The sequence below is a fragment of the Schistocerca serialis genome, chromosome 11 (assembly GCF_023864345.2).
Source record: "Schistocerca serialis cubense isolate TAMUIC-IGC-003099 chromosome 11, iqSchSeri2.2, whole genome shotgun sequence".
NCBI lineage: Eukaryota > Metazoa > Arthropoda > Insecta > Orthoptera > Acrididae > Schistocerca > Schistocerca serialis.
In genome coordinates, this window is record NC_064648.1 from 66,253,062 (window position 1) to 66,265,090 (window position 12,029).

The 12,029-nt window shown below is 43.8% G+C and overlaps 1 protein-coding gene across 1 annotated transcript in view; it reads right to left on the bottom strand.

The window, feature by feature from the left end:
- Positions 1–187: 187 nt before the first annotated feature.
- Positions 188–12,029, bottom strand: part of LOC126426790 (protein SCO1 homolog, mitochondrial) — a 60,398-nt gene continuing 48,556 nt past the window's right edge. The window contains exon 5 of the mRNA XM_050088786.1: positions 188–1,736. Within this exon, the coding sequence (XP_049944743.1) occupies positions 1,587–1,736 (150 nt within the window). The 3' untranslated portion in view covers positions 188–1,586. The remainder of the gene's footprint in view (positions 1,737–12,029) is intronic.

Genomic DNA, 12,029 nt, shown 5'->3' on the forward strand with positions numbered 1-12,029 from the left:
TAGGCACAACAAAAAGACTATCACAATTAAAGCTTTCAGACAAACACATATGAGCACGCGCGCGCACACACACACACACACACACACACACACACACACACACACACACAAAAACAAACAACTGCAGTCTCAGGCAACTGAGTGTGGTTTCAGTTGCTTGAGCCTGCAGACGTGTGTGTGTGTGTGTGTGTGTGTGTGTGTGTGTGTGTGTGTGTGTGTGTGTGTATTGTTGATGGAAGGCCTTAATCGCTGAAAGACTTATTTGTGAGAGTCTTTTTGTTGTGCCTATCTGCGACTCAGCAGCAGCGTTATATGATGAGTAGCTACTTTCCCTCTCATAATATTGTTACATTCCATCCTGGATTTTCCATTGTTTTCAGTCTGATAATAAATATACCATTCACATCAAAAGTAAAGGTAAATGTAAAGTCAATGGTGCAAGCCCATGATTGAACTATCAGCCTGACTGCAGGTGGATTACAGCCTTCCTACTGGTGCACAAGGAGGTGTGTGGAGACCCTAGGCCTGCTCATTCTTTATCCACAGGGGTGACCCCTAGCACTCATTTTGGCAGCATGCTGAGTAGACCTGAGGCCCTCCTGGAGATACGAATGAAGAAAAATCCCTGCACCAATCCAGGACCCCTAGAGCCAGAGTCTAGTGCTCTACCCATTCGACCACTACAGCCAATTCCTGTAAAGGTAAAGAAAATAAATAAATAAAAAAGTTGACAGTAGCAAGAATCAAACTGATGACACTGCTGTTACAATACTTGAACACTACGCGCTGAGGTACACGCAGCTTTCTTTCGAATGTCCGTAATATTTTACAGTTTTGTATTTATTAGTGCTCAGAACATTCCAAAGTCAACTTTTTTCAGTGTTTTTGAACAGCGGATTTACTCCTTTGGGTAGGTAGTCCGTGGGTACTGACCTTCAAATCCTGTTGTTGTCAAAATACTGGAATGATGGAAGAAAATCGCAGCAGTCTTTACAAGCAGGGCCAATACAAAAGATACGTGTTTACCGTACAGAGTTTCATGATGAGGAAAATGTAATGTGTGGTACACAGTCACCTTTTTCTCAAAGAGCACTGAGAAACGTACACTAGTCTCATACACTATACCTCCTCTACAAAATAAAATATTAGAAATAGTAATTACTTCGCCTGCAGTTACTTTCTAGAAAGTTATGTAGAAGAACAAAGAGTGCATACAACAGCTTGTCAAAGAGTGCATACAAAAAGCACAACCGATACATTTCTCTCTCGTCCACTACTCGCCTGAGGTTTCTGCCACAGATCTAATGCCTGCGTGTTACCAGAAATATTTTGCCACTGAAATATTACTTGTGGTGATCATTTCACCCTTCTTCCTACTCACAGCCTGCTTCTGCCTCTGATTGCAACACTAGAAAGGGGCCTGTCCCGAGTGCAAGTAAATTCCGGAAGATCTGGCGGGCTTAAAACGAGAACACAGACTGTCCTGTTGCCACCACCGAGGCACTCCCATGTTCGGCAACTGTCCCTCGAAACGGCTACGCCCCGGTGGCCCGCAGCAGTCCCCGGCACTCCGCCGGTGCTGCGAACTAGAACCACGACTTCTTGTGCACCTCATTGTATTTGACCATGTTGAACTGGATGCTGTTCGCGACCTCTTCGACAGTTCGCGTCTGGCCGTAATAGTCCACAAACTCCCCGTCTGGGTTCACCAGGTACGTGATTATGGTGTGATCCACCTGGAACAGTACCACAGAAAAAGTGTAAATCATACATGAAATAAAGGGATGGAACTTTACATTATAAAGCCAAGTTTAACAAGAACTTTCATATAAAAATTGTTTTCGACACACGTTGTTTTAACAGTATTGCAAAATGTTCACATTTAAAATTATTGACTTTTCAGTACTGAAAATGTTATGCACCAGTTGTCGAATGTGTGATTTATTTATCACAACATGTTTCAGCTCTGCATTATCCCTGTCATCAAATTCCATAAAACCAAGGAACAACAAATCATTAAATCACAATTGTACACATATTGACAACTGCGTAAATCAATCCATATTGAACTGTACTCAGTGGTAGCCAGTTACGATGTGCTAGTGTCTTACACTGCACTGTAAATATTGCAATAAAATTGAGCCATTTTTCTTCAACTGTGAGAAGGATACTGCACTAAAATTTCTCAATTTTTCTCCAAATGTGTGCCAGAAACCACAGTAAAATTACACCATTTCTCTTTGAACGTGTGCCAGCAGCCAAATAAAATGGACTAAAACACGTTTTCTATCATTCTCTCTTCGATAACTAGAAACCAGTGTCAACTGCCAAAATGACTGTCAGCTGAGCTACGATCGACTCAGAGAAGAGATGCCGGTGACCGTTTCCGATTGTGTGGGCTCTGACGTGACACCATCTCTTCCGGCACTACGAGCGCTACGTTGCTCCAGCAGCGTATTGCCTAGCCACTTCAAACTGATGTCGAACGAAGCGACATTCTCAATTGCTTCGTGTTGCTCGATCCAGCCTTCCCTGATGTACTGAACATACAGGGGGGGCAGAGTGTGGGGGGAAGGGGGGCTGGAGTTCACACGTCACGGTTGTTCTCCTGCAATGTCACGGCGGTCATTCGTCGGCTGAAGCCTTCCTTCCACAGTGTGCTTGTACACAAATCTAGCACACTACATTATTTTCATCAAATTCACTGTCCTATCTCGTCCAGCTCATCTTCCGAATTTCATCGAGCGTATCACGGTCAACCGTCAGTCGTTTCATCGTAAGGTCATTCTGCAGACTCAGTGACTGAGGCCGCCGCCGACTCCTGCATCTGTTCAGGCTCTCGTCCACTGTACAACACACAATTGACATGACAATTTGCACAGCACTGTTAAAACAGCAGCATGACAATTATGCTAAACGTGTGGACTCCATCGAACAACCAGTCTGCTCATCCTCTTGCGAGGGGAGTGCTCGGCAGTAGTGATCCGCTCGCCACGGCTGCCCGAGTGAAACAATCTTCTGCAGTAAAATCTTTAATATTTATATGTCGAATCCTAGCAAATCCTAAATTAAGTTTTAATGTTTACTGTCGGTTATTCTGCTTAAGGGTAACACTGCAAATAAGGTGCAATATTTGTTTTTAGTATTCAACAATTTTACTGCAGTCATTAGCATCGTTGCAGGCAGTGATATGTACATAACCCGGCAGTACAATCTTTTGTAGGCGAGGACAGATACATTTAGTTAATAACTGAGGTCTGTGTGATTGTTACATGTCAACACGAGATGTTGAATGAAGAGCTTTATTATTTGAAAATATATCCTTGTTGTTGCTTTTTACCTCTTAAGGTCTGTAGTACTACAGGACAATATAAATAGATTTACACGGTCGTAAGTGTGTGTAGGAAATGAAGCAATTATTTGCATTTCCTTGTTTGACGTAATTTCATAATTGGATAATGTAACCTGAGATCAAACTCAACACAAATAAATAACACATTTTTGACAACTGGCGTGTAACAATCTCATTACAGATTAATGATACGCCTGTACGACGGCTTCGTGACAGATAATTTTAGAAATTTGTTGCATTGGACCAATTTTGGAAACTATTTTCCACTGTGATGCGGTATGCCAAAAACACGGTTTCCGAAGGATTCTACTGCCTCTCAGAACAATGAAAACTGTTGGTCAGGAACAAGAGGTAGTTGTCTGACAATAACTCAGGTGCACATGGGCAGTGGGACATTAATTCCACGTTTTTCTGCACCAAATAGTGAGTTGTTTGACACAGTATGTGACTGCTGGCATTGCTGTGATGAAGACTGGTGAAACGTTTTGAGTTGTTTTTCGCGCTGTCTTCAATGACTTGTGCCAAAGTGCTGAATAGATGGTACACAGCCATACACACACAGAGTGACATGCAGCACGGCCAATCTCCAATGTGATACGACACAGTTACGGCCAGATGTCACAGAGGGCACACGTAACCTGGACTCGGCCAGTGCTGCAGCATCCACCGAGTACCCGCCCGATGTCACAGTGTGCACGTATCGAGACTGTTACTGTCACCGCTGGGACAGCCCGATCGGACGTTCAACTAGTTAAGTAAGTTACCGTGCACTGACTTTGAAACTAGACCTGTGTTCGTCCTGAGAATTGCAAGTGAACTTTTAACAGCACTGCCATACCACATCTTCAAACAAAGGTCAAGTAACGTAATAATTGCTTTGATAAACTGTCGTTAAGTGTTCTGATGGTGCGTTGCCAATTTCTGGTCAAATGTAATTGGCCCTGTGTCTATGATGTTTAGTTACCGCTTCCTGCCACATTTACATTGGATGCCAACGTGTATCAGGTGGACGCAACACAAACAAATTGTTGTATACCATTTCACAGTAAGTGCTCTTCAATCCTTTAAAAATTATTGTATACCATCCAGCATTAAATTATTTTCTCGCAATTGCCTCGCGAACATAACACTTTTCTCAGTTGCAATTTGTTCTGACGCTGGAAACAATAAGAGACAGGGTTATAAGAACTTCACTGTTTATTAGGTCACAGCATGACGACATAAACATATGTCGTACTATACAGTTTACTGATGCAGGACTGCCGGTAACATGGAGCATTTGCCCGGCAGGGGCTGCCGGCTATCAGCTGCAGGCAACCGAGACGAGGGGCCCGGAGTGACCGGACGGCGTGCTACTCGACACGTGTGACACACACTGCGGTAGCGGCGGCGGAGATGTAGCAGTGTGCAGGTTACTACACAGGTCGTTAAGGAACACCAAAAAAGGCCACTCCAGCTTAGTTTCCCAATCGTACAAATACGTCCAAGTTTCGTACCCGTTGCAAAATCATACACAGATTTTAGGATTTTCTCCCTCCTATTTATTAACTTTGGTCAAATTGTGCGGGATCCACCACGAAAATATCACTTTCACAGCTGAATGTTCAGCAAAACTGAATGCGTCAAAGTCTTTGATAAGCATTCCCATACCATGAATTGTGCGCAGAGAGAAAGGCAGCTTGTTACAGAGACAGCAGCAAAAGAGGAATAGTCTGTGAATGTTTTCGTTTTACAAATGGGCACAGCTAAGTTAATCCCTGACAGTTGCAGTGCAGTAGTTTCAATCGCCTACCTCAACCTATCGTGTAACACAATTCTGTAAACTTCTCTACGGCAATGCTTCTGTATTGTCACAGCTCCGTAAACAGCTTATGTTTCCACCTGCAGCTGATAGTGCTTCACAACTGGAATCTGTAAACAGTGCAGTGAGCTGTCAGTGATCTCCTTATGTACACTCGACTACAGGACACTAGATAAGTCAGATCTCTTGTTGCAGTTGTGATGAGTTCACAGGTACTTAATCTCTAATGCAAGGCACTGGGGTGTTTGTGCAGTGAGGAACTGTCAGTGTAAACACATTGCCTGCTAGTCTGTTTAATCATCCCGCTGCAACCGACCTAACTGGGTTTATGAAGCACTGACACAGTCATATATACAGGTGCTGTAGGTGTACTACACACAAGAATTTGTGGCTGGTTTTAGCTGTCCCATGTTCTCATTATTCATTCCGTGTCTGATTACGTCACAATAGTGGAGGTTTGGTACAAATTTACGCTTAAGAGTCTGTGGAAATATCTTGTGTACACACACACAAAAAAAAAAAAAAAAAAAAAAAAAAAAAAAAAAAAAAAAAAAAAAAAAAAAAAAAAGTAAAATGTATTTAACACAAATGGTCTTTCCTCATCTGTGTTCCACAGATTCTTTTGGAGAAACTTCTTTTACCTAGAAGAAATGTCCGTATTCGAGATTGGACTATGCCCTGGGGTCTACACAGACTGACATTAGAGATGTTGGCCTGTAATTATGTTTACCCTTCTTGTAAACACGAATCACCTGCACTCTTTTCTCAGTAATGTTGGACTGTTTTCCATGTGAGGGATTCTCATTAAGTACGAACTAGGAAGGGGAAGAATTCTATAGCATTTTTTAATGTGCCATGTCAAATTCCTTCAGTTCATTACCTGATACACACCAATAATAAGGCATTACATACTAGATTTTTTTTGTGTGTATGTGTGTGTGTGTGTGTGTGTGTGTGTGTGTGTAGGGGGGGGGGGGCGGCGGTCCATCAGTCCATTGGATTAGGGAAGGAAGTCGGCTGTGCCCTTACAAAGGAACGAGTCCGACATTTGCCTGGAACGGTTTAGGGTAATCACAGAAAACCTAAATCAGGTTGGTCGGATGCAGCTAAATTGTGTGTAGAAATATGTTTCACAAATACAGTTCAAACTTTTGTATGTTGTTACGTGTGTCTGTGGAAAAATGGATGTCTATTTCAAAGTTTCTGTTGAGCTAATGTCATGTAAAATGAGCATTTTATAAATGACAGTGTAGTTTCTCTATATGACATTTCATTAAAAAATATACACGGTGCATCAGAAAGAATCATCCTATTTTTAAAAAATCATAACTATTATTTTTTCGAGAAAAGCAGCAGTGTCCACCCACTTCAGTTCTACTAAAAATGGTGTCGTGACAACAGAAAGCGTTTTGTGTTCTACGTTTTGTGCAGTGCGGGTCAGTAATAACTGTCCAGCATGACTTTCGTACAAGGCATGGCGTGGATCCTCCTACAGCACAGCATTAGACAGTGGCGGGAACAGTTCTGACAACCAGGTTGTTTGTGTAAAGGCAAAACGGCAGGCCGTCCCCGAGTGTCTGCCATAGACGTCAAATTCATCTTCCGTAGTCTCATAAAGACCCAAAAAAATCCATTCACTGTGCAGCTTCACAGCTCAACATGCCCCCGATGCCTGTCTGGTGTGTGTGGTGACGACGTTTACATATAAAACCATGCAAAACTAGCTACTGCAAGCTCTTTGTGAAGATGAGAAACAACAAAGTGTGGAGTTCTGTAATTCCATTCTTGACGGGATGGAGGATGACAGTTTTTTCCACACTTACTGTTTAGTGATGAGACAAGAAATGGAAAGGTGAACTATCATGATGTGAGAATATGGAGTAGGGAACAACCACATGAAGTTGTACAACATGAGAGGGACTCTCCAAAGTTTAATGTGTTCTGTGCAGTTTCATGGGAAAAGGTGTGCGCTCCAGTTTTCTTTGCCGAGAACATTGCCACAGGAAGCACATGTCTTAATATGCTTGAGAACTTTTTTTCCCTGCAATTGGAGACTGATTTGCACTACTTCATTAACCAATAGGATGGGCCACTGCCACACTGGCATCTGAAAGTGTGGGAATTTTTAAATCAGAGGATTACTGAATGATTGATCAGTCACATTAGACCAAATGGTTCAGCCCTACATTACTGGCCTCAAAGGTCACTGGACCTGAATGTATGTGATTATTTCTTGTGGGGGTTTATAAAAGACTCTGTTTATGTGCCTCCATTACCAATAACAATGAAGGAACTGAGACATTGTATAACAGCAGCTGTGGAAGCTGTAACTCAAAACAGGTTTGCTGCAGTATTGGAAATATAGACATGCCAAATGAAATGATACAGCCTGTGTATCTGACGGATAGTTACACGACACGTGTGTACACATCCCCGTGCATTGTGAATCACATTGTCATACCTCGTAAATAATTCAAGATATTGAAACAACGTTTTTTTTTTTTTGCAAATGATAGCATGCAATGAGGTACATGTGTTGTACAATAAATACTCAAAACTTTTTTATTAACTGAGATATGGAAGAAACTCGTCTGCAGCAGTGAGAGATTGGTGGCTCAGAACTCATACAGACGTCCATAGCACTAGGAAAACCCAAGTGGCACGTGTATACGTGTTCACAGCACCTGGCGAATCGCACAGCAGTACGTGTATACACATCCAAAGCAATGTAATGTTTAACGTCCACTAATAGATGGAAGGATTCTTTTGATCAGATAGTGTTTAACAGTACAAACTATCCAGATTCGCTAGCTGTGCAATGCGACGAATATGTGGTGACAACTGAAAATTCGTGCCAGACCAGGACTCAAACGTGAAATTGCCGCTTAGCACAAGCAGTCGCCTCACGCATTTGTTTATGATCCATTGAGAAATGGCACCCGCCTGAACAAAGCTTTTTAGTGTGAAATTCTTTGTACAAAATGTAGTCGACACTTTCTTTTGAATTTTCGTACTTCCACCTTCAAACGGATAGTGGCACAGCAGCTGATAAGTATACGAGAACCAATAAAAAAACCAGTCAGCTGTTTGTCTGTGTTTACTATTTACTTAATGCGAGTGGTTTGATGGTCCACCCCAGTCATCAGGGTCCTCCGTGACAAATGTTGGTCATATAATGGGTGGTAATCGACATCATAAGAGGACTGGAAACATCTACACACACAGACCTGCTAGTGTGTGATGCACCTGGTGCAGCCCTTCAGACAACTGCTCCATCACTTGCCACAGAGAGGCCCGATGACAGTGGAGAGCACCAAAGAAACCACTCGCAGTTACATAAATTATAAATGTAGACACAAAGCTGACGGTGTTATTCGTCGCTTCACATACGAGCTTTCCAAATCTCTACAATCTCGTCAATTTCACATCCCTCGTGTACATCATTTTTTTACAACCCTATTGCACACTTTTACTACAGTCGTTCGTATAGTAGCATTTTTTGAATGTCCCCCGTGTGAATCACCTCAGACACTGTCGTGGCCTCATTTAAATTTGGCAGCACGTTTCGTCACAGTGTAAATCTGAGAGCAGTCACCAGAAACATTTACAAACCTGTAACAAATTTTGGGAGGTATCGAGACTCGAATTACAAAAAATTTTACCACCGGACAGTACTCTATTTTCTCCATTTGCGAGAATTCGAGTGCCACACCTTATTCAGACAGCTGTCTGCAGGATACCGGACGGACTGTCTCCCAATTTCACACAAAACCTTCTCGAAAGTCGTACCGTACTCTGGAGGGATAAAAGCTGTGCGTGTAATGCTGTGACCTACAGGTCGAGAACTTTTTGCACGAACCCCACAGACTTCATCAGCATAGAGTGAAATTTGGAAATGACAGTGGAGTCGGCAATGTGGTTTCCATTTATTGTTCTGTTAAGTACAACCCATCGACAGGTACTCTATCTATTCTTTCCTTATTCTGTACGGATATTAGAAGTTCCTCCTTTTTGTCAATGACGTTTGTGATGTTACGATGAAGGTAGTAAATGTGTGACTTTCAGATGCTGGGACAAAGTCACGGATCTTAAAGAACACTCACTGCAGAAATCTAATTAATAAAAGAAAGGATGAACTTCTAATATGCTTATAGGGGAATGAAAGTATAGATGGAACTTCACCAGACTCATAATGTACACCAGAAGATCACAAGAAACTCACTGAAATCTAATTCTGATGAATGCATGCTAATATTGTACACCTCTACAACCAGTGTAAGAAAAAATTGTAGTGGCTTTAGATTCAAAAATTAGAAAGTTCCAAGGCTTCTAGGTTTATAAATGAGTCGAACTGCCTCTCCGAGTGCAGTGCGCAATAAAGGACCGGGAACACGCGCGAGCTCGTGGTAATGACAGTTTACAGGCCACTGGCAGAATGTCTCAAGCCTTGTAAAGCAACTAGAAACAGTTTTAACAAGTTTAATAATTTTGCAGAGTGAAAGTAATAGTTTGACGAACAGTAGAAGACTAAAGTCATAGACAGATGCACAAAAAGAATGAAAACTTTGCTACCTTTTGGACGAATGCTTTTTTGAGCTACTGTACTGGCGTGACGGATCGATTCGGATGCGGTGGAGTGGGTAGTGGGAGAAAGAGGTGGACAGAGGGAAGGAGGATCAGGGAGGCAGCCGGTGTCTGGGAGAAGAGGCAGCAGGTGCAAAGATTAGGAATGCCACACACGAGCACCGGAGCCGCACGTTGGCGGCAATGTGGGGAGTGGACTGGGAGGGGGTGACACGACAGAGGAGCAGGAGATGGTCGGTTACGGGTGATAGTGGAAACTGAGGCTAGGATTGTGGGAGTAAAGGGCACGCTGCAATGACAGCTCCATTCCACGTACTTCAGGACAGCTGGAACTGCGGAACGGGATACAGACGGCACGCGTTCCGAAGCGGCCACCGTAATCGATCGTGTTCCGCCACTGGGCCGTCAATTCCACTCTCGGCCACAGTTCCGAGGCAGCCACTCGCTGGGGCAGACAGTTAATCGGCAGTCGTGCCCACGTAATATGATGTGTGGAGACTGTAGCACAGCTGGTATACGACGTGGCTGCTTTCACGTGTGGATCTGCCTCTGATGAAATGAAAATGGCCTGTGATGAAACTGGAGCAATCCCTAGGCCCATTACATAGAACACAAACCACTGAACAGAAGAAAGAACTATCACCTCAGGACAGCCCACCGTCCTTCCCGCACACCGAGTCTCCGCTACAGTCTTGACGAATCGCAGTGACGACCTGACAGAGGGCGCCCTCCAGCTGTCTGATCCTTCCACCTACGAGCCTTACCGAGTGATCTTGTGTCAGAAGTCCAGCAAAACCCCCAATCACGACTGAAATCATTATCACGTCCCAGAATCTCTCCCACCAACCCATCTCTTGCCTCACCTCAAAATCTGTAAACGTAACAATCCCCAATGCCCCAGTTTAGCTATTGTGCTATCACTGATATATCTCTACTCTCATGGAGCAATATATCCGACCACTAGCTTGTGGCCTACCCTTTCAAATTCAGCGAGTCTCGACAATACCCTCCCCTGTTACCACTCACATCCCTAATTGACGCTGTCGGTGCCACCTTCCTATATTAAGACGTAACCTGTGCAAAGCCTCGCAGTTGAACACTACCTCTCCCGACATCCTAAAGGCTCCAAACTCACCACCTCATTCCTTATACATCTAATAAATCACATCCTCACAAGTAACTACTTCTCCTTTCAGGGCAAGAAACATAAACAAATCTCTTGCAGTGCCCTAGGCACCTGCACGGCAGCCTGCTATGCGAAAGTGCTCGTGGACCACCTAGGGACACCGCTTTCCGGCCTCCCAAAACACCAAAAGGTTCCCCGAAAACATCCTAATGATCTGGATCCAGGTCCAAAACACCCTATCCTCAATTCCTCCTCCACAGCCTCAACACCACCTTCCCCATCCGCTTCACCTGGTCCTCTTCAGCTCAATGTGTCATATTTCTAGATGTTGCCCTCTACTTCTCTGATGACTCCATCCATACCTCTGGCCACAGCTAGACCACTAAGAATGAAGGTATCTGCATTTTGACAGCTGTCATCCCTTCCACATTAAAAAATCGCTCCAATTTAAGTCTGGCTATCCGCGGATGGCATATCTGCAGTGACGAGAATTCCCTCGACTGTTATGCTGATCTCACAAAGGCCTTCACAGACACGCATTACCCCCAATCATAGTCTGAAAAACAGATTTCTTACACCATATCTCAACATATTCCTAAGGCTCCCACTGCCCCTAAGCATTAGCTGCAAAGAAGTGCCCCAACTGACACCTATTAAGCCCCGGACTGTGTCCTTCGTCAGGGCTACAACTATCCGTCATCGTGCCCAGAGATGAGAAACATACTATCCACAATTCTTATAACCCTCCGCAATGTGGTATTCCATCATCCATCAAATCTACACAACACCCTGTTCCAAATTTATGCCACTTCCACTCCCCATCCACTGCCACACGGATCGTATGAATGTGGAAGACAAAGGTGCAAAATCCTCCCATTTCACCCACCCAGCACATCCTACACCATTCCCATCACAGGTGTATCCTGTCCCACCAGAGACAAGGCCACCTGTGAAAGCAGTGAATTCATATACCAGCTCTGCTGCAGTTTTTGCACAGCATTTTATTTGGGCACAACCACCGACCTACTGTCTATTCGAACGAATGCTCACTGCCAAACTGTGGTTGAGAGCAGAGACTACCACCCCGTGGCAGACCGCAATGCCGAGCCGAGCACGCTTCAATTTCAGTGGCTGCTTTCACAACCTCTGCCACAACCTCATCAGCT